At 36.6% G+C, this 24,609-nt stretch overlaps 1 protein-coding gene across 2 annotated transcripts in view; it reads right to left on the bottom strand.

The window, feature by feature from the left end:
- fam20cb (FAM20C golgi associated secretory pathway kinase b) overlaps window positions 1-15,365 on the bottom strand; it is a 62,360-nt gene extending 46,995 nt beyond the window's left edge. For both annotated transcript variants that reach the window (XR_007932988.1, XM_051915253.1), the window contains exons 1-3: window positions 14,089-15,365; window positions 13,467-13,642; window positions 11,578-11,656 (exon numbers count right to left, since the gene is read on the bottom strand). Coding sequence is in view for 1 of the 2 variants with exons in the window: in XM_051915253.1 (XP_051771213.1) it covers window positions 11,578-11,656; window positions 13,467-13,642; window positions 14,089-14,606 (773 nt within the window). In the remaining variant the exon portion in view is untranslated. The remainder of the gene's footprint in view (window positions 1-11,577; window positions 11,657-13,466; window positions 13,643-14,088) is intronic.
- Between the last annotated feature and the right edge of the window lie 9,244 nt (window positions 15,366-24,609).

The following is a 24,609-nucleotide window of genomic DNA, read 5'->3' as shown; positions in this document are numbered from 1 at the left end:
CTGAAGGATCATGTGACACTGAAGACTGGAGTAATGATGCTGAAAATTCAATTTTGCTATCAGAGGAATAAATTACATTTTAAAATATATTAAAATAGAAATCAGTTATTTTAAATCATAACAATATTTCACAATATTACAGTTTTTACTCTATTTTTGATCAAATTAAATTGTTAAGCATAAGTGACTAGAACTGTCAAAAACATGAAAAATTCTTACCGACCTCAATCTTTGTACATTCATTTTTAAAATGTGTTAATTTCTTAAGTTGTAAAGTTGTGCTAGTCATTTTTAATTTTTTTAACTTTACAAACAAAAGCTATTGAAACACTATTTTACTACTGAAATAGTTAACAGATTGGCCCTAGTTACTTCCATTGTAAGTGCAGCTGACTGATCATTTATATTGAACCTAGAAAATTCCTTTGGGTTTTTTTCTGATTCTTTTTTTAGTTGTGAAGAGTTGACAGACAGACAACTGTAATTAAATCAACACAGACTAAAAAAGACAAAGGCTTCTGCACTTCTGAGAACTCCCACAATGAAATATAGCTTCTGTGAAAGGGTCAAAATACTCTAAAATTCAATTTAAATCACATGCTATTGACCGTGTGGTGAGAACATGGAATCCAGTAGCTGGCCGTAGCACAATAGGAAACATATCGGCCACACTGAGGAAAGCAGTGCCAGAATCGAAATCATTAAACATTTATAGGAACAGTCTGAGATGCTTTATAGAGCGGGAAAAAACAAGTTTGTGAGAGAAAGCTTGGATTAACTACACATTTGATGCTGGCTTGGTTTGAAGAGTTCAAATTTTCCAGCTATGTAGAAGTTCCTTTCATAATTCCCAGAGCATAGACACAAAAGACAGGGGAAAGAAAGAAAAAAAAACACAAAAACACATTTGCTAGGCTGCAAGCCCTGAAATCCTCAGCAGTCCCACTGGTATAGTGAAGTACGTGGCATACTGCCTTTCTGAAGAGCGAGTAGATTACAGGCTATATAGATTACAGAGGAAGGGTAGACAATAGAGGAATATTCCGCATCTCCCTCTCTCTATACAGCATGTGCATACAGAAAGTTTTTTCGGTGATATATGCTTGTAGTGCAAGTTTTCATTGACTTTCTGACCCAACAAAGAACTTCATACATTTTGCTCTTGGGATGACTCATTAGGCTTATAATGCGTGTTGGTTAGGCTGCTTCTTAGGAGGGACTGTGTTTGTAGAGACAAGGATTATGAAGAACTTTGAGACAGTTTCTCAATAAGAGCTTTTTGGGTGTTGGCCATTGTGAAGGTGTGTCTAACTGTGAATATCCTATGGAACTCCTCCGCATGACAAAAGCCATTTCCTATGAATCCTCTAACTGAGCAACAGCATTATTCTAATGCCCAAAAATATAATGGATGCACACTGCTTTGCATGATTTGAGATTAGACACAAAACCATGTGCATCAACCAAAAATTAGATTCCAAAGCTCATATTTGCATATGCTGTAACACAAATGGGGTCACATGTTTTCTCAGGTCTATTGCCTTTTTCTGCAATCCTGAGTAAACAGATCAATGGGTTCCTGCAAGCTGTTTTGCTCTAGTGCTGTTCAGTCATTAGCCTACATCTCCCAGTCCAACAGCCCATTACAACTATGCCTTAGGTTAAGATGCAGACAATTGTCACTCAGTTTTAATTTAACCTACTGTTAGGTCATTCCTGTAATGCAGTACCTTTTGACTTTTTAAAAAGTGTAATATATTTGCATTGTAATTTGAAGAAGTATTTCTATGAAAGGGTATGGCAGGCTTTCAAAAATATGCTCTGGTCAAGCTCAGCTACTTACACTTTAATCATTTTGACTTGGCGATAAAATTAACAGGATGGAATCTAACAAGGCGGAAATAAAGAGCTAAGGTTAGCCATTTCTCAGTGAGGATTGTCATAGCTATATGACGGTGTCAAGTTCATTTTGACATATTTTTAACTTTCTTTTGAAATGTCGGTATTATCATACCAATTTGATAATATCGTATTGATTTATGTGATTTTGTCAAACAAGATTGAATGAGAAACCAATTAATGCCATCGAACATTACAATTTTTAAAATCCATAGCTAATACTAATGTTTGTGCACATTTTACAAGTTATAAAGTAAAATATCTACACTGTAAAAAAGAATTGTTGGTTTAACTTAAAAAATTAAGTTACCTGGTTGCCTTAAAATTTTGAGTTCATTGAAATTAAAAATTTTAGTTAATACAATGAAGGCGATTGGTTTAATCAACAGAAACTCAAAATATTGTTATCTGAACCACATTAATTATTGAAGTTGATTTGACAAAAGAAAAAATGTTGTGATAACAAATCATGAATATACGTTGCGTCAGTTATGCTTTTTTCATAAGTTGTATACGGAAGGTGTAGGAAGTAGTGTAAGCATTTTGAACTGCGAGAGTTTTACACTTTCTTCGTAAGTTAAATACAGAAAGCGGTATGGCGGAAGCTAGATATTTTACTTTAACTTGTTAAATATGGATATTTTTCTTACACATACGCATCGTTTCGCTTCAGAAGGCCTTTATTAACCCCTTGGAGCCGCATAGAGTACATTTTGCTTTGGATGGATGCACTTTCTTGAGCTTTATACGCAGTGTTTCCCGTTCACTGTCATTATAAAGCTTGGATGCGTCAGGATATTTATTAATATAAATCCGATTGTGTTCATCAGAAAAAAGAAAGTCATATACACCTAGGATAACCTGAGGGTGAGTAAAGCATGGGGTAATTTTCATTTTAAAGTGAACTAATCCTTTAAGGGGTTATTACAAAAAGACGAGTAAAAAAATATATACATATAAATTACTTTTGTTCAGCAAGGACAGTAAAGACATTTACATTGTTACAAAAACTTTGTATTTCAAATAAATGTTGTTCTTTTGAACTTTCTATTTATCAAAAAATCATGCTTTCCACAAAAATACTGAGCAGCAAATACTAGTTTCAAAACTGATAGCAATAAGAATTTCTCATCACAAAGAATAAGAGACTACATATGATGAAACTAGAATTGTTCTTATTCTAGGAACTGAATCTAGAATATTTTTTAATAAACTGTAAATTTTTTATGTCAGAAGTGAGTGGTCAAGTGGCATCCGCTCAAAGCAAAGTGGTGAAATGAATAAAATATTACCCTAACTGTAATACCATGATAAAAAAAAAAATGAATTCAATCCTCAAAAATTGTGAGATTCACTATATTAAGACATATATGATTAGGACATAAAAATGTACTGCACAGTAGGAATGACCCTGCGATGTTATTCTCCATGCTCTTGATCCTTCACTATGAAAGTGTATGGAGAGGAGCAGAGAGCCCAGATGCAGAGGCTTAAGAGGTACAATGCACTGTGCTTTTCCTGGATATAGTGAAGCGCTTATCACAACACAAACAAGTATCTGCGGTAATCCTGGATGAGGCAGAAGGAGAAATAGAAAGAATGTGAGAGAATAAGCGAGAGAGACAGGGTAAGAGGGAGGGAGTCCGCCTGCTAACACAGATTAGTTGTGGGCATTTGAATCCAAGGCCAGTTACATCATTTATTTTGTCTACCCAGCCTCACCGTTACTCCAACACAAGTGAAAGTAAAGTAAGGAGGAAAGTCAAGGCCATTCAGCCGAGCAGTCCACATCCTCCACAGATCAGCTCTATCTGAAAGCTATCCCAGAGTTGCAAAGAGAAAACAGAGTTGCGCTCATTCAAAGCTAAGCTGTAGAACAGATGTCTTCAAAGCTTCGCTTGAGTTCGTAAGCTGCAGTTCACTGCAGTGAACTACACTGCTTCACAGAGTTAGTATTAGTGTACTCTGTTTTCCCCCAGTTGTGTACATTCTGTTGTCCCCCAATTATCTCTTTTATTCAGTGTTATGTTTCAGATACTCTGGGACATTCAGGGCCAATTAGTGAGTTTGTCCCACTGAGAACAGATAAAATCGCGCATGTAACGCCTGTGCTGTTATAATTAAGAGTGACAATCAAGAATTTTAACAACTGTGAAAACAGTATTTTACCTTGTGCCTCATTATCAGCTAATTATTCCCCGAGGTGCTCGACTGACAGTAACTACAGGTTATAAAATAGATCCATTTTCTGCTGTTGTGCTCAGTGTTGCTGCTTATATACATATCTGCTTTTAAAACTACACCAACAGACAGACACTAAATAACAGAGATTGGCTGATATTGTTATGTAAACAGCGAATTAAAAAAAAAAGATAAAACGGAACATTTAAAATATAAATTAATAATGATAATAATAATTAGTAGTAGTAATAATAAATATCAAAATCCTTAGTATCACAACTATATATAACATACATTATAAATATTTTTTATATTATTATTATTATTTTTATTATTATTTCTTTTTAAAGGGATAGTTCACCAAAAATCATCATTTACTCACCCTCAAGTTGTAGGAAAAAAAATACTATAGAAGTCATTGGCTACCGTCAACTGTCTGGTTACCAAAATTTTTTTTAATTATTTTCATTTGTGTTCCAACAGATGAAAGAAACTCATACAGGTTTGGAACAACTTGAGGGTGAGAAAATGATGACAGAATTTTCATTTGTGGGTGAACTATCCCTTTAAATTGTTCACTTAGTGGTTAAACTTAAAGGGTTAGTTCACCCAAAAATGAAAATTCTGTCATTTATTACTCACCCTCATGTCGTTCCACACCCATAAGACCTTCATTTATCTTCGGAACACAAATTAAGGTATTTTTCATAAAATCCGATGGCTCAGTGATGCCGCCAAAATTACGCTTTTACGCCTGCCATTTTTCGCGTCCATGTGCACACTCACATTGGCACACTTTCTTTAGTCACGAGGTGTTAAACAACGGTGATAATCGTGTGATATTGCAGTGTGTACAGGCTTTTAATGTTATGAAATTTTGTTTTGAAATTGCCCATCACTAGATATTGTTGAATAAAGTCGTTATTTAGTTTTTTTGGCTCACAAAAAGTATTCTCATCACTTCATAACATTAAGGTTGAACCACTGTAGTCACATGAAGTTTTAAAAATGTCTTTAGTAGCTTTCTGGGCATTGAAAATGTTAATTGTCTTGCTGGCAAAGCAGGGCTCACTGAGCCATCAGATTTTATGAAAAAAATCTTAATTTGTGTTCCGATGAAGGACATGAGGGTGAGTAATTAATGACAGAATTTTCATTTTTGGGTGAACTAACCCTTTAAGTAAAAAAAAAGTTAAAAATAAATTTGCAACCATTTATACTGCAAAACAACAACAACAACAACAATGTATACCATTATATTTATTTTCATCTTTGTTTTTGGCTATGACTCACAGCTAAGTTTAAAATGTTAAAAGTTTCCTACTTAATATGGCTATTAAAAAAGGAAGTTACTTCACATGTGAACACTTCCTTCTGAACGCACTGTGGCAATGATTGGTGCAAATCTTTAGAGCCACTAAATGCTGCAATTTATCAATGGTCCAAATATTGAAGAAATGTATCAGCAAATAATATTGGTCAAATCAATTTCCTATCTCTAATAAATTAACACTGCAAACAAAACTGAGAAAATGAATTCTTTACAACTACATGTAGTTTTGGAATTTCATAGGGCATTAAGCTGATATGAATCCCTTTTTATGAGTCTTGCCAAAGGCCTGCAAAAAGGCCTTGATAAAGACAGGACAAGAACTAAGCAATACTATAAATGTGAGTGAGCTCTCAGCTGTCTTATGGAAGACTTAAGATCTGTCATGAGAGTCATATCTTGGATGAGAACAGATCTGTGGAAACTATACTGCCAGGGTAGATATCATTAACCTTGTGGATGCACAAAACCAGACGGTAATACATTATGACAGACACCCCTGAAGCACATGCTTCTGAGACTATGAATCAAGCATCAGTACAAACCACATGAAATAACTAAGACGCTTTCAGTGAGATCCTGTGGCAACTAAACAGAATAAACACAACGCATAAAGACACATTAATGGCACAGGGGCTTTTCCAAATGGACAGGTTGAGTCTCTCGCCTTAGTTTCCAACTGGTCAGTCAAACAGATAGTCCCACCCAAACTCAAGCCAATGTGGCTGCGTTGTGATGTTCGGTAGGCTCAGAACCACAGTGTTAACATTTTCATATTCAGGAAGTGAGCCAACAACAACAACAACAAAATATTTATTTATATAAATCTGGGATATAAGTATTTGAACATGAAAAAAACAAACATTTCAGCTTTATAGATTTTTTCACTTGTTGTGTAATTTAATTGCGCTGCTTTTCCAATGTAAACATGCCTATTTCACACACAGTACAAAATCAATATCAACTAGAAAGTACAGCAGGCAGTAGTCTGTATTATATACATACGTGATTTAGTGGGAGATTATCTGCTTTGTGTTGTTGTGGTCTGGCATTGGGCTCAGACTATTTTCAGTCCCAGTCCAGCCCTAGTTAATGTTACAGCAAACATTTGGCTGGGAGCTGTTTTCCTACTTTTTGGCTTTATACCAGCAAAGACTAAACATTATTGCATTATTCCATGTGTCCTTGTAATGAGAGTCAATTTCAAAACAGGAATAAAATATGACAAAATCAAGCAAAATCAGACAACAGTCAGTCTCATAAATAATATAGGCCCTCAGTTACAAGAACCAATCAGCTTTTTGTTAGTTGTTATATATATTTTTTTTTAACCAGGGTGGTCCAGCTAAAGCAGATGTGCTACAGTAAACTAACAAAAAGCTGATTGGTTCTTCTAACTGAGGACAGGACTTTCATTCTCAAATTCTTTTTATCACGAGTGGTCTGTCTCTTTCTCCTACCGTTTGAGGTGAAATTCATAACTCTAGAATAAATTTAACATTAGCATCTTTCATCAGTCAAACAGCTAAATGAGCAGCAACCAAATGACTCATCAGATTAGCTTAATCAATGACAGCATGTTTGTCCAAAAATCCTGTCTAGTGTGACCAGGGAGGAGCTAATTATGGATGAAGCATGTCAGTGTTTCTGAGGAAGTGGGGCTGCAGTCAGCTATATGGTTGATCAACACTAATAGAGGTTTCAAGAGTGAAAGATAACAGGCAAAAACTCATCTGATTCATTTCATTCAAACTCTCTGTAACTCACCTGTTGACTATGCACATGTTCTTTATCTAGTTGTTCTCAACAGGTGGGTGCAGACAACATGGGAAAAACAATGCTAAATGTGAATAATAAAATGTGCTTAACCCAGGGTTTCTACACACTTTCCATTTCAAAATTCCATACTTCTCCAGACTCAAATTTCCAAACCTGTCTGTAGATTTTTCAGACCATATTTAAAGGGTTAGTTTACCCAAAAATGAAAATAATGTCATTTATTACTCACACTCATGTCGTTCTACACCCGTAAGACCTTCGCTTATCTTCGGAACACAAATTAAGATATTTTTGATGAAATCTGATGGCTCAGTGAGGCCTCTGTTGCCAGCAAGATAATTAACACTATCAGATTCCCAAAAAGATACTAAAAACATATTTAAAACAGTTCATGTGACTACAGTGGTTCAACGTTAATATTATAAAGGAACGACAATACTTTTTGTGCACCAAAAAAAACAAAATAACGACTTTTCAACAATATCCAGTGATGGCCGATTTCAAAACACTGCTTCAAAGCTTTACAAATCTTTTGTTTCAAATCAGTGGTTTGGAGTGGCAAAGTCATGTGATTCCAGTAAACAAGGCTTTGTTACATCATAAGTGTTTCGAAATTTCAATGGTTCGCATGACTTTGGCAGTTTGATACGCGATTCAAACCACTGATTTGAAACAAAAGGTTCATAAAGCTTCGAAGCTGTATACTGTTGAAAAGTCGTTATTTTGTTTTTATGGCGCACAAAAAGTATTCTCATCGCTTTATAATATTAAGGTTGAACCACTGTAGTCACATGAACTGTTTTAAATATGTCTTTAGTAGCTTATCTAGATATCAAAAATATCTTAATTTGTGTTCTGAAGATGAACGAAGGTCTTACGGGTGTAGAACGACATGAGGGTGAGTGATTAATGACAGAATTTTCATTTTTTGGTGAACTAAGCCTTTAACATAAATGTTTCATAGAGCATTATATTCAGCATTATAATTAGTATATAGTAGTCATCTGTAAATATTCTTATTTTCTCAGGTTTTTTCATTGGTTTTCTCAAAATGATATCAATCGCTTACATTATGAGAAGAAACTTAAATGCTTTATAACCTGCATATATTCACCTCTGACACATCGGTTTGATACAGTAATCGTGGTTTGATGTTGAATGATCAACAGCAAAGTACAGTCTGATTTAGATGATTGTTTACTCCTTTATCTGTTGCTGGTTTGAGTAGCACACGCATATTCAATTAGTAAAGTTCAAAAGAGACTTGCTTATGGTAAAAGACAAAGAGCTTTGTGTAATGAAAATGTGTGCCTTGAATTTATTCAGTTGTGTTCGACAGTCACTAAAGGATCACTAAACATTTGCCATGAATATATTGATATATTGCTTATATGATACATTTCTTTTTATAAATTCTTAATTGTGGCCCTGGACCACAAAACCAGTCATAAGGGTCAATTAACCGTTATCAACCATAGTTAGGATAAAAAAATAAATATGCCAAATATGCCTCAAAAACTAAGAACAGAACTATACATAAGGTAAAAAAAAAAAAAAAAACTATTTTTATGATGCATCACCTTTTTGGTTTCTGCCAACCACTAATTATTTTTTATTTACACACCTAAATACAAGAGAATACAAAATTATCCAATTCAAGCTATATTAAAATAATCTGTGTATAATTTGTAATTTTGTTGGACCTGTACAGTTAATAGTAATATTAATACATTTTCAAAAAAAAACTAATCTTTTGTCAAATAAACAATTTTGGTACTTGAAGTGACATTTGATTTCCACTGGACAGTCTTCGTCATAAAGCAAAACCAGTTGAGAACCACTGCTCAAAGTCAGCGTTGTATGCTTGTCACGTGATATTTACAGGCAGATGTCAAACAACGCAAGCAGATGAGAACAATTGTGTTGTTGTCCATTCGACTCTATCTCAGAACAGAGGAAGATCCATTTTTGAGCATTTCATGCCTCAGAGAGCAGCCTTTAAGCAGCGTCTGTTTGCTATTGAAATCTCCTTTATCTTTAAATAGTGCTTGAGCAATGATGCATTCAGAAGAGCTGGCCTCTCCTACATTGAGTTCTTGTATCTTTTCTTTATTAAACCTTGAGGAGCCCTACTGTGGAAGTTCTTAAAAAACTATCACCCCCTCTGATCTGTCCACCCACTAATCCACTCACGCACCCATTCATCACAGAGTTTCATTAATTCTGTTAAATAGCCTAAGTACTTCTGCATAAGCAGATGCTTAAGCTGACAAACCACATAAGAATTCCAGACCAAATTACCTTTTTTTTTTAGACCAATCAAACTGCTTTTATTCTATCAAATGACCATATTGAATTTGCTGACAATCTAGCCAGTTTTCTATTTCAGGAGCTCAGTTACTCTGCCAAAAATACAAGATACAAATGAATAAATGAAGGAGACATTTAATGTCGTTCAACATCTGTATGGTTTTCTTTGTTCTGTAGATCATAAATGGAGATGTCATTTATGGTTTTGAGGCTGCTCGTTTTCATACAACGAAAGCGAATGGCAACTATGGGCCAAAAATGATTTTAAAAAAGAACCATATGACCTTTAAATCGTTACTCCTTTACCATTTTTCTCTCATTTTTGGAGTTCAACAGCCCCTGGTCACCATTTGTTTTCATTGAGTGGAAAACAGCAGCAAGAACATTCTGCTAAACATCTTATTTTGTGCTCTACGGAAGAAAGATACAGGTTTGGAACAACATAAAGGTGAACAAATGATGATAGTTTTCTTTCATTTCTCAGCTACTATGATTAAGAGAATGAAAGCTGATTAGGCAATTTACTCAGACTGTACAGTAATATAGGAAGGTCTGAGTGTGTGGCATATTTGAGCATGTGGGCATGAATCAAACGAAAGGAACTTGTCCAACTCAACCACACGTGTTGCAAGAACACGTCCTCGTCTGACTTGTCAGAGAAGGCGTGGAAAGCACTTATAAAAACAATATTTACAAAATGTAATTACAAGCAAAGGCAGAGATGAGTAAAGACGTTTGAAGTTTAATTTTGACTTTGATTATGTTAACAATGCTAGCTGGCAAACAACTGAGATCTTGTCCTCAAAGAAGGTCGCGCAAGTCCTGGGTTTCAAAATATCAGTGAAAAAGGAGAACACAAGCGAAAAGATGATCTCAAAAGCAAGTGTTTAGCTTGTGGCTGGAAGAAATGAGTGTGTCTTTGTTGGTCTGTGCTAATTATAGCAGGAAGAGGCTGGGCTCAGACCTCCTCTCTCTAATAACATTTATCAGCTTCTTGTCACCAAAGACCCATTGTTCTCATCTCTCCTTAAATACTCCCCAAGAACAAACCAAGAACATCTCTGAACGACTGAATCCTCTGAGACACGTTCATGCGCCTCCTATTTGGCTTCCTTAATTCTGAAAACATTATCGAAGAATACAGAAAGCAACATGGACATTTTATATTCATCTATATAAAATTCAAGAATATTGATCATCTCTTCGATTTCATGCTCACACACGGAAATGCATCTTATAATAAAGTCTGTCAATGCTAAAGTGTGTCTTTATGAATACAGGATGTCTGCAGTCTGAACACCAGCTTCATGGCCAATAAAGGCACTCATCTGGCAGGACATACGCTCGACCAGCACATTAGTAATGATTCAGTCACCAAGGCCCACATCCTGTATACATTACTCTTTAACTGGTGGTGTTATGAAAAGCCATTGAGGAAACAGAGTGGATCTCAATGATAGTAATGAGACCACTAAGACATTAAATACCAATCTGCCAGAGAAAGCATAAGCAGTGTCTGTGAAACCGATAGTTAAGGCGCATGCAGATGGAGGGGCTGCTGCTCTGAATATGACAATGACACCAAAGATTTACTTGCTGCCATTTATAGATCTGGAAAATTACAGGGAGGCAACTATTATTTGTGCTGAGGGGTTGTCAAATCCGTAAAAACAACCCCCCTCCCTTTGTAACCTACATTTCAAATGGGATGTGATCCGTCCATTGTGGATCACGATGCAGACGACTATAAATCCTTTTTCAATAGCTCTGATCCAAGCATATTATCACACAATTATAATAACAGACATATCCAAATAGAATTGAGCAGATGAGCTAAAAGTACCACACAATGGTGTCCGTCAGAAGATTTAATAACAGAGTATGGACAACTATATAGCACAGGAAATATTCCCATAAGACAATCAGACATATTCTAATTCTGGAAAACAGAAACAGTTACTAATAAAGATGTAAAAATAAAAGCTGCTGAGATTATAGATGTTTACACACAACTATTATATTTAACCATGGGGAAATTAGCAATTTCATCAACATTTTCCTATTACTGTATCACTTACTTCATGGGCTTGAAGAGTGCCTGGCCATAGTTCTGGAATGTCATGATGAGCTTCAGCTGCGTGCCTCCAGATTTCATCGCTACAGAGAGAACAAGAGTGGCGCTAAACACTCGTCTCAGGAAAATAACTTGAGCTTTCTTACAATGAACCATTTAAGATAAGACTCATTATGCAAGTAGCAATAACAATGTGAAAATTCAATTGTGAAAATTCTTTGTCCTGTAATCGCTGATGGTTATAGTCTTGTATTTGATTATACACAGTTGAAAAAATGAAAGTGGATTTTGGCCATACACACTATCCTTTTAGGGAAGCTGATAAGACCTTTTTTAAAAAGCTTGTTGTAATGAATATGCAGGCAATCACAAGCATATGAAGGAAAACAAAGGGACACCGCCTCAAGTCACTTAAGAGGCTGCTATGCCCATGCTAGTTTTTTAAAGATCACTATCACCACATGCAACTTCCTTTAGATATAAAATAAAATAAACCCAGATCCCAACCAAAGCAGTCTTGGCTCCAGAATAGATCATCAAAAATGATTGTGATTTTAACGGTTAATGAATGTAAAAATGCTACGGTAAAATTGGTTAACAGTAAGTTTACTTACAATATACAGCGAACAACTGTAATAGATCTAACCTTACATTTAATGTAATTTTGCAGTAAAATACTGTTAAATTTAGTTTTGGAAGTGAAAAAGAACAATTCATTGTATAATTTACAGTGAAATTCCCAGAATTCCCGGTGTGACATTTTCGTTGAAATAACTATGTATCTTCGTAGTTTTTTTCTAATCAGTTATGTACATTATGGTTTTATGTTACATCTAATGTTGTTAAAGTAATGTTTATTGCATTACTTTAGTGTCATGTGTGTTACCATGTTTAGTGTTTGTGAGAATGACACTGTGCACCTTCTATATATTAGTATTTACCTTCTCAGCTTGCGGCAAAGCTGCTTGTGATGAGCTTTGATTCATCATGTGACTTTCTCATCACCACCTGTTTTTGGTGGTTGTCAGTGTATTACAAAGGTACAAAACAGATATTAGTACTGCAATAGATTATATTAACATTATATAAGTTAATGAAATATGTTTTTTTACTATAAATTTAAGTTAAATAGATAAAGCCTAAAATATTGCTACCGTATTTTTTATGGTAAATTTCTGGCAACCACAGCTGCTGGTTTTTTTTACCATGATAAATGGGTTTATTTTGTGATAATGACCGGGTTACTGTGCATTCTCTAACTTATAACACAGCTACTTAGCAAATAAGTAAATAAATGGACATGAAATATTGATTTGAGGATTTATTTTATCATCTGAGAAGAAAGAGAGCGGGTTGATATGAGCGAGATTGGTTGCCAAGGACACTGGTCAAATATGCAGTACAGTGGTCATTATACAAAAATATTCTGACCACTGAATGCAGCGATCATCCAATCAGAATCAAGTATTCAGGAGAGCAGTGTAATAAGTTGAGAAATTGACCTTGGGGCTTCACATAAATGCAGCCCATCAAGCACAAGTCTACTTGACGATATGAATGCTTGGCAGGAGATACTTTTCCACAGCATGGCGTTTGATTAAGTCTAAATTGCACGCTCTTCTCATTCATTTACCCTGCTTGAATCCACTACCAGTCCAATTTTATTGATGCATCCTCAGCCAGAGTGCAGGAAGAGTCTAGCCATTATCTTGGAGAAACTTCATTCAAACAATCTATTTAAATCTGTTAGGAGGAGCAGCACTGAAAGACGACGCTGCACTCAAATCACGCATCACAACCACTGCAATCCTAAAATCACCTCCCCATTTAAAGCTTAACTGTACTGCTACTTCCTGTGCACTGATAATTGCTTAATCTCAAATACTGTCTTACCAACACTTGTGATCCTTTGCGACACCAGATCCTTCAGCATTGCATCAATGACCGGGTTGTGCCTGGAGTAAAGCTCATACCGGTTGATCCCAATGTGGAAGCGGAGCCAGTTTGGGTATGAGTCTGAGGACATCTCACCAGTAGGAGCATAATCCCCATCTTTACCTTCCCCATTCCTACAGAAAGACAACATGCCCCGAATGCAATGAATGATGTGCCATTTTTCATAAGCCGTTACAGAGATTAATCATAATATGTTGTTCTAAACGCCATGCGTTTTTTTTTATTGACATCATCAAGATCAAATGTATGATGATAACAACAACAATTAGAATTCAATTCACATTTATTTGTATAGCGCTTTTCACAACACATATCATTTCAAAGCAGCTTTTTTTTTTTTTTTTTTTTTTACAATTTAGAGTAATCTGTTATCAGAGATGACTGTGTCAAAGTAATATCTTGTAATATGTCAAAAATGTTTGAAATTGTCAAAAAAAATGTCTGGAAAAAAATTATTGTTGTTGTTACTATAATGAGGAAATCAATATAATTTGGGGAAAACATGATTCTTTGTAGGCATTTAAGAGTTCTGTGTGTGTTATGTATTATCTCAACCTACCACTCTGGGTTTTCTGCAGCTTTAGGGTCAAATCTTATATCAGTGTTGACATTGAATAAAGTGTCTTCATCAGTTAAAGCAGGCAATGGCCTGGTGTATAAAGGATGCTCAAATAGCGCAGAGAGCCTCGAACCCCTGACAACTGCGTTCTTCAGGGTAGAGTCCCGCGTCGCGTGCCTCTTCTCGTCACCTGTCAACTGCTCAAATCTTTTCAAAGCCTCGGATCTCTCCCCAACGGTGATCTTTTCCAGTGAGTGAGAGGACAGGTTTGAGTTCGGCTCGTTGCTGAAGTCTTGAAGTATTCTGAGTGTGTGTTTATTAGGCCAGCCGGACTCTGATCCCGGCTTGGCTCGATGCTTAGCCCAGTTCTGCGGCTCTTCGCTGGGTGTGTGTGAGCACGAGCACGCGCTACTGCTCCGTCTCTCCAGCTTCGGTAACAAGTCTATCATAATGTGCATAGAGCAGGCTATAAGAAACACCATCAGAATCAAGACGCGGAATTTTCTAAAGAGGATCATCTTCAGGGTCTCCTGTTCGAGAAATGACTTGTTTGGAATGGCAAGGATAAAAGTGAGCAAGCGCACTACATCGCCAACAGTACATAAAACACGGGCTCCCAATTTTATGAGAAGAACACATGGAACGTTTTCGTTTTCATTTGCCAGTTTAAGGGCAGAAATGGGGATTTATTTAGCAAAGCGCTCGTCCACATCCATGCGAAACAATAATCCAGTTATTTACGTGCGCTCGCGATTAAATTCCTCCCGTGCAGTCAGTTGACGAGACGCGAGAACAATCTCCGACACAATCGCTCATAGTCTATTTTAACATTTAATAGCTGTTGTACTGCAGGTATGTGCGAAATATAATTAAGGCAAGCCTCGTCAGTTAAATTATCCTCAAAAGTGCGTGTTCGCGGTCCACCTCACATCTGACGCTATTCATACAACGCACGAGATCTCTTTCACAGCTGCACAAGTTCATTTGCCTTTCTTATCCAGTACAAATCGAGGCTGTTCAGTCGTTGAAAGCGATGATACGCATGGTAGCCCTGGCAGGTTTCGAGAAAGTCTGGCATCGCATCGAAGCTCCTTCCGTCGATAAATGTGCTCTTTGGAGAAAGTTTCAACGTTTCACCCTGAACATCCAGCTCGTATGAAGGTGATGTCTGCCCGTTGACAGGCGCTTGAGGAAATACCTCTGTCGGAGTTCAGGGTGGGTGTGTTAAATATCATGATGCTGAAGCCCCTCGCACATAGTGGATTGGCTGGGATTGAAAACAGCAGTACAGAGACAGCCCAGGCTCGCTTCCTGTAGCGTCAAATTGTGCAAGAAGAGGGCGTCTGAACACACACTACTACCCATTATTGTCTGAAATGACTTTTTAAGATGTACTTAACACGCACGCCCTAACCACGCGCTACCACCTATTTCGGTGGAAAATGTCTTCACTCTTTCTCCAATAGGCATATTGCATATATATTATGAGGTAAAATAATGTGCTTTAAAAGTGTCAACGGGTTCATCTTTGTGTATGTTACTAATATAAACTGAGAAGGATCACTCATTAAAGGATTAGTTCACTTTCAAATGAAAATTAGCCCAAGCTTTACTCACCCTCAAGCCATCCTAGGTGTAGCTATATGACTTTCTTCTTTCTGATGAACACAATCGGAGATATTTTAATAAATATCCTGACGCAACCAAGCTTTATAATGGCAGTGAACAGGACTCACGAGTATGAGCTGAAGAAAGTGGGGGTTAATAAAGTCCATCTGAAGCGAAGCAATGCATTTGTGTAAAAAAATATCCATATTTAACAAGTTTTGAAGTAAAATATCTAGCTTCTGCCAGACCGCCTTCCGTATTCAAGTTACGAAGAAAGTGTAAACTGGAGTTGCGTCAGTTACACTTTTTCCATAAGTTGAATAGGGAAAGCGTAGGACGTAGCGTAAGCTTTCTGAACTGCAAGAGTTTTACACTTTCTTCGTACGCTGAATACGGAAGGCGGTTTGGCGGAAGCTAGATTTTACTTCATAACTTGCTTAATATGGATTTTTTTTTTTTTACAAAAACGCTTCGCTTCAGAAGTCCTTTATTAACCCCCTGGAGCCGTGTGGAGTATGTTTATGGTGGATATATGTGGATGGAAGCACTTTCTTCAGCTCATACTTCCCTGTTCACTGCCAAAGCTCAGATGCGTCAGGATATTTATTAAAATATCTCCGATTGTGTTCATCAGAAAGAAGAAAGTCATATACACCTAGGATGGCTTGAGGGTGAGTAAAGCTTGGGGTAATTTTCATTTGAAAGTGAACTAATCCTTTAAGAGTTCGCCTAAAAATGAAAGTTGTTATATTGTTTACTGTGTTGATCCTAACCCATATGATTTTCTTCTTTCTGTGAAACAAAAGAAGAGAAGGATGACTAATTTCTAAAAAAAAAAAAAAAAAAAAAAAATTGTTCAGACCAGGGCATTGTGAACTGAATAATCTGATTCATTTATTAGCTCATGAATGAGACATCACTTATTCTCCAAGGAGAACTAGAGATGTCAAGATTTTCAGTAAATCACTCTGTTTTCTTTGCCAAAGCGATTGCGTAACTTCAGAAGATGTGGAATATATTGCACAAGTATTGTGGAATACTACAGTATTATGATATACTTTCAAGGTGTTTCGTTGTGTCCTTTCTACTTTAAAGTATGACATTTTGAGGGGGTTGGTCTATCCATTTAAGGCACCCTGTGAGTTCTGAAAAGATGATCTGACCCTAACTGATTTTACCTCTAAAACTGTTTCTCTACCCTTTTAACTCCAATGCCCTCTATTGTATATCCACTGATCAGGCATAACATTATGACCACCTTCCTAATATTATGTTGGTCCTCCTTTTTCTGCCAAAACAGCCCTGACCCATCGAGGCATGGACTCCACTAGACCCCTGAAGGTGTGCTGTGGTATCTGGCACCAAGATGTTAGCAGCAGATCCTTTAAGCCTTGTAAGTTGCGAGGTGGGGCTTCCATGGATCGTACTTGTTTGTTCAGCACATCCCACAGATGCTCGATTGGATTGAGATCTGGGGAATTCGGAGGCCAAGTCAACACCTCAAACTCATTTTTGTGCTTCTCAAACCATTCCTGAACCATTTTTGCTTTGTGGCAAGGCACAAAAGAGGCCACAGCCACCAGGGAATACCGTTTCCATGAAAGGGTGTACATGGTCTGCAACAATGCTTAGGTAGGTGGTACGTGTCAAAGTAACATCCACATGGATGGCAGGATCCAAGGTTTCCCAGCAGAACATTGCCCAAAGCATCACACTGCCTCCGCTGGCTTGCCTTCTTCCCATAGTGCATCCTGGTGTCATGTGTTCCCCAGGTAAGCAACGCACACACACCTGACCATCCACATGATGTAAAAGAAAACGTGATTCATCAGACCAGGCCACCTTCTTCCATTGCTCCGTGGTCCAGTACTGATGCTCACGTGCCCACTGTTGGCATTTTCGGCGGTGGATGGGTCAGCATAGGCACCCTGACTGGTCTGTGGCTATGCAGCCCCATACGCAACAAACTGCGATGCTCTGTGTATTCTGACACCTTTCTATCAGAACCAACTTCTTGAGCAATCTGAGCTACAGTAGCTCGTCTGTTGGATCGGACAACACGGACCAGCCTTCGCTCCCCACGTGCATCAGAGAGCCTTGGCAGGCCGTGACCCTGTTGTCGGTTCACCACTGTTCCTTCCTTGGACCACTTTTGATAGATACTGACCACTGCAGACCGGGAAAACCCCACAAGAGCTACAATTTTGGAGATGCTCTGACCCAGTCATCTAGCCATCACAATTTGACCCTTGTCAAACTCGCTCAAGTCCTTACACTTGTCCATTTTTCCTGCTTCTAACACATCAAATTTGAGGACAAATTGTTCACTTGCTGCCTAATATCCCACCTACTAACAGGTGCCGTGATGAAGAGATAATCAGTGTTATTCACTTCACCTGTCAGTGATCATAATGTTATGCCTGATCGGTGTATATCTATATTTCCCATGGTTTAGAAATCATTTTAAGGCCCCTTCAGAAGTGCTGTGGCTCCCTAGTGGGTCGCGACCCCCTGGTTGAGAAGAACTGCTCTAAATGCAATCTTCATTTCGTCGACAGGGTGAATTCCACAATTCCACGCTGTAAAGCTCCAAATAGGTATTTAAATAATATATAAGATAGACACAAACAATAAAATATAAGCAGCAAAGGTGAAAAGGAACAATAAAGGAACAATACAGACCAAGATAATGGAATAAAATATGTAATTAAAATTCACTTTGATCTGATCATGAAATGAACATGTGTCTTCCAATACAAAGAGCAGGTTCAGTACAAGACAGAGACATGTAGATAGCACTAATCACTTAATTAGTTCAAATGCCACATTTCAGACAAGTGAACTGTTAGAGATGTCAATGAATGGCTGATTGTCTGCGGAAGGAGTTTTCCTTAAATTCCCAGCTGAATTTGGTGACAATACTCCAAAAACAGAGCATTGTCTGTTGTTTGGGTTTTTGCCTGAGGAAAGAGCTAATTAATGATCACTGATTTCAAACAAGGTTCGATTTCGCTGTGAGAGAGCTTCTGTTCTTTTTCTTCTAGTCACATCATTGCATTTTCTATGATAAGAACCTGAGCTTTATCTTTTGTTGTTCTAGAAACCATAAAAGTTAGCCTCCTGCAGGGTCTGGCTTAACACAAGCATAATTCCCTCATAACAATAACTCAGCCGTGTCTTTCGCCTATGTGTTGTATTAAAAGAAGCATGTCAAAAATGACTGAGACAAGCCATTCAAAGCAGAATGCACAGCTTGTGTCAACACTCGGTCCACCTCCGTTGCATCTCTCAAAGTGAGCAGGCCAGCAGAATGGCACTGGCTTGAGAGCTCCACAGATGGCAAAGGCAACACAGAGGATTTGTTCCTTTCAAAGCGCTGACTACAGCAGAGGCTGTAAATAAGCCTGAATAGATTTATGACCACTCCTGTATGTCTCTGCAAGGTATCAGGGTGGACCATTAGATACAGTTCTGTGGACAGAGATAGGGGATTATACTGAAGATAGAGATACAGATACAGATACAGATAGGGCGAGGGCATGAAAGCATTGGCTGACATGTCTATTCATTATTTAGTCAGAGATTTATGCTACAATTTGCTCGGATGGCGATAGAGAGTGAGAGCGTGGGTTTGATGGAAGCTGAAATTCATTTAAAGTATAGTCAATATGCTTCAACTTCAGTCAATGATCAGAAGAGAACAGTGAGGAGGTGTAATGAGATTGATTTCATTTTAAAATTAGCATTAAAGTAAGCCACATTTCAGTGGCTGGAAAATGATTTTTACTTGACCTATTCCCAAACTTGGATAAAAACATACTGAAAATCACAAAAGTAAAAAAAGACACCAATTTTATAATGACTCATATTGGTGAGTCATAATTAAAAAGTCAGATACCTATGATTATTTTGATTAAAGTCAGTTTCCTAAGAGACTGCACCAGTTAACTAACTGAATTTATAAATAATAATTTTATATAAAAAAAATAATAAATTGGTTTTGAAGCCCTAAATGAGGGAGAAACAAGCAGTTCATATATGTTATGACCAAGGTTGACAGATTTGAGGTGTGAATTAAAACTTGTCTTCAAAGAAATAAACACCATGCATGTGTAAATTAAACACTTTGGAATGTAAGAATTAATGTGAAAATTTAGGTTGTGTAAATGTGTAAATAAAATCTAAATAAATGACAAGAGCCAAAACATGATAACTGTATTAGAGCTATTTTTCAAAACACTATTTTGTGCATAAAGTGCAGCATAAAAAGGGACAAGCTTAGGTTTTGATTACACTTGAACAGCCTTTTTTAAAAAATGATTTACTACAAATGGGAACATCAGAATTACGTTCATGTTAGCATGACTTAAATACACATAGAAAAGATTAAGCAGTAAAATCTAAGTTTAGATTTCAGATTGATTTATTGATGGCACTCTTTAATTAAATTATAAAGATGACTTTTTTTTTTTAAAGGGTAATTTTTGTTTAACCTTCATATGAAGTCAGCTACAGTACAGTAAACAAACAATGTCTTATGATAGCAGAAAGAGGATGATTTTTATGATAGCAGAAGAGGTAAACAGTCATGAAGAGATTGTACTCCTGGGCCAGCAGATATGTGGTAACACACAAGCCTAAAATAAGCCAGAGCAGTAACATTATGAAAGATCTGCCTGTCCCTGCACTCTACGCTGTTTCCCTTCTGTCTTCACCTTTTTTATTTATAGCAGCATTTTGCAACTACACCTCTTTCGTCTATATGTTTGTTTAAGCAAGCGTCGAGAAGTGAGAGGTCGCATATCCCAAGCATGCAATGTTTATGTCTTGAGTGGATGAACCAGAGAAATAAGTTGCGCACTACAGGCCCCATATAAAACTATAATTAGCTCTGCGCGGATGGTTTTAATGAGTGTGAGGTTTGACAGTGAAGCTTTCTAGCTCAAATGATTTCGTTAGGCTTGTGTTTATTCCAGTGTGTGGGTTTTAATGTGCGTCCCTAAGGATGGCTGGTCAGCACTGATTATAGTAACAACCCCCTTGCCCTGTCCAAATAACAGTCATCTGTGCCACACTGTTTGTTATTTTGCTCAAGTACTATATATATAAATATATATATATATATATATATATATATATATATTCAACTGAAAATGACAGCCAAGGATTCTTGGTTTGTTGTCATAGACTAGCATTGCTAAGCGAAGGAACTCAGCTGGATGATTTGAATAAATGTAGGACTTATTCACTCATGAATCCGACTGTACAGCTGAGATTAAGAATATTACGGCATCTGAGAGTTAATTTGCATATTTCATGTTAATTTGAAGGGGGGTTGTTGTCATTAGCACATAAATTAGCAAATCCTACTTGTGCGAACATGTCCAGCCGCACACGTCTGCTTAGGTAAGATGACTGGTAAGATCTACCTTATACCTTAAACTAATCATTCTGTTGAAGATTAGTATGTGTTATTCAATGGAATAATTTGTGCTGGTGCAGATGATTAGGGCACAGAGCTTCCTGTCTGAATGTGGCTGCAACGTGTGGGCCACTCACCTTCTTATCCGCCACCGCCTGCTATTTTAACCTTGTGATGAGTCAGTAATCACCAATGGTCAGAGGGTTGCTCCCTTGAGTATAGTCAGCTCTTTCCACGAATAGGGTACAAAACAGGGCCTGAAACTATTACAAAAAATGAGTTAATTACAGTAACAGTAACAGGGTTGCAAATTTAGCTTTAATTAAACTGTCACTCAATATGGTAATAGCCAGTTTGGGACCAAATGTTGGTTTGAATAAACTTATATTTCACATAAATTAAACAAGAATATTTGCATGATGATTTTGTCTATTTTTTAATTTATTTGTTTAGATGACAAAATGTATGACGCAGCTAAATATTGTGCTTTTGAAAACTACACTCTAAAAAGTAATTCAGGGGACCTGTTACCACAACTTAAATAAATGCATGGTTGCAAGTTAAAAAAATCTAATTTATTGTTTTAATTAAACCTTTTTAAGTTGCAAACATTATTTTGTAGAGTTCTGTTGACATAATAATGTTGATCATTACATCAACTTAATATCTTCTGTAATTTAAACTCAAATTTCTGTGTTAATTGGCTTTAAAAAAAAAACAGGTTGTAGTAACTTAATGGGATAGTTCACTTAAAAAATGAAAATTCTGTTATTAATTACTCACTTAATCACGTGACTTTGGCAGTTTGATACACGCTCCGAACCACTGATTTGAAACAAAAGATTTGTAAAGCTTTGAAGCTTCATGAAGCAGTGTTTTGAAACTGCCCATGACTAGAAATGGTTGAATAAAGTCGTTATTTTGTTTTTTTGTTACTTTTTCACAGAAAGTATTCTTGTCGCTTCATAACATTAAGGTTGAACCACTGTAATTACATGAACTGTTCATCTGAAAGTGTGTGTGTGGAACGGGTGTGGAACGACATGAGGGTGAGAAATTAATGACATAATTTTCATTTTTGGGTGAACTAACCCTTTAATAAAATTGTCTTGATAACTTTTGAAATTAGCCATATTTCTAGTTCCCAGCATGCTTTCCATAGGACTGGATAAGGAGAATAAATGTTGAAATTAAGTGTTAATTTATTTGTTTTTAGTGAAGGGAAAGACCTGTTAGTGTTTAATGCTGTTATATTTGACATTTAAAAGAGTTTTTATAATGTTGAAGTTTTTGTAGTTACCATTGTGCTGAAGAGTAGCTACATGAAGTTAAACACTATATTGACTCTATAAGTAATGACTGCGCTAATGCCAGTGACATATCTTATTTGTTCATTAAATATACATGTTAAATAAGTTATGTTAGCATGATAGCTGTTGATTTGAACTGAAATATATAAGATTAATTGGTTCCAGGGCTACAACTCTGGTAGTTCGAGCGACTTAATTTTTTTTTGAAAAATCAACTTAAAATTTGTGTTTATACTACAAATTATTAAGTTCCTCTCACTCAGTGTAGCTTGTTGGTTGAACATAAATTTGCTCAAAGTTGTCATAACTCAAAAAAACAAAAAACAAACAAACATTGAATTAAACAGGAAATTTTAAAGTAGAAAAACGTAGTGTTTTATACTCCAATAATCTGTTTTACGTGTATATACAACTTCAAAAAAGATTTTTTACAGTGAAATTACTAAACATCAAACAAAAATTAAAATTAAAATAAAAATATAACCAAATACTACATTAGTAGATAAATTATACTAAAATAACATTTAGATACTTTGTGAGATTTGTGAATCTAATGCTCATACACATATACCTTTCTCTTCTTCTGTCATTTCCTCACTCCTTTAAGTCAAAGCTACTGATGAAGAATTTATTTAAAATGTATGGTGTATAATATTATTCACAACAATTTCAATCCCTTGACATGCATGTTTGACTAGCCTTATTGATGTTTTGTACAGCTGTATTGATATATAGCCATTTTAATTTACTTTATAAAGTTTTCTCCAGACTTTCCAAAAGGCAAACTTTCTCTCTGCTGTCTTGACTGTTTCCTTCTCTCTACAATCGTACCACTCACAGCTCCCCTACATGGCAATTATATGAATGCTGACTCGGCAGGTTATCTTCTAGGAGCTTCTCGCAGTTATAAGTTAGTAGACACTTGGCTGTGGCAGGTAGCAGTGCTTGCTAAGACCTTTATTACCAGGGCTGTCTCCCTGCAAAATGTCACCGTGGTGTATTGTTATAGGAGGCTATTCAAACACCTGCATAAACATGAGGTTACAGTGCATTGGCAGAGCTGTTCTGCCTGAGTTAGGCCGAGGGAGCTGTCAGGTCATGGTGACTTGACTCATACTTCAGTTATTTAGTACATCACTACATGAAGTACATCACCATGTAGCAGACACAGCAACAGAAAACCGGTGAAATACTCGCGACCTCAGCGTGCAGCTGGCGTACAGTAAAAGGGCTGTGCTCGGCAGATCTTGATTACCTTTTTCCTTGCTTTAGCATTATTCTTAACATATTTCACAGCACATACTTCATCATTTCATAAAAAGATGCTGCTAAATGAGAATTGTGTATTTATCTAGCTCTCTATATACAGTGAGTCTATTATTAGCATTGTTTAAATGGGTGTGAAATGTCTTGCTTGAGAGAAGCTATAGACATTTTGAGGTTATAGACACTTTAAACGGATCCTAATAGTCTCACACATATTTAAGTGGTTTTGTGCGTTTGCCAATTACCAGATTAAAAATAGTCTCTTGTAGAAGTCTGAAGACAAAATGCTAATTCTGGCACTGTGAGGTCTGAGATTGGACTTGCGGCTAGAAGTCTAATGGTGTCGTATCTGTTATCAGTCTTATAAAGAGACAGTTTGTATAAAGAGAGAAGAGTCTAAAAATAAGAGCATGTTTAAAGCGCAATGAAAGGAGTACATAAATGCATGCATGTGTTACATATTAAGCAGGCTTCATGACTATTGGAGGACAGAGTTAGATTTCATGAGGGTTGATCTTTCCTCAAGTGTAAAGTAGACTTGACCTCTCTGCTTAAGTGTGAGGGACTTTCCCTGAGGGTAAACAGGAGCATTGCTAGTCTCTTACAGCACAAAAGCTTTATTGAAGAGTGATTGTGATTCTGTGTCCTCAAGTTGCCTCATCAAATGTCACGAGAAATCTAATGTCATGTTGTGTCCTTTTCCTTTACTATGGAAGCTTGTTTCAAACATGGAATAAAAATAAAAAAGGTCATTGCGACTTTTTATCTCACAATTCTGACTTTTTTCTCGCAATTGTGAGTTTATCCCCCCGTTTCACAGACAAGGCTAAAGCTAGTCCTAGGCTAAAATACATGTTTGAGCTGTTTTAACTGAAAGCAACTTGTACTGACATATCTTAAAATACAAACCCGATT

This window comes from Ctenopharyngodon idella, chromosome 12, assembly GCF_019924925.1.
Source record: "Ctenopharyngodon idella isolate HZGC_01 chromosome 12, HZGC01, whole genome shotgun sequence".
NCBI lineage: Eukaryota > Metazoa > Chordata > Actinopteri > Cypriniformes > Xenocyprididae > Ctenopharyngodon > Ctenopharyngodon idella.
The sequence above is the reverse complement of the archived record's forward strand: the minus strand, read 5'-3'. Positions and strand labels throughout refer to the sequence as shown.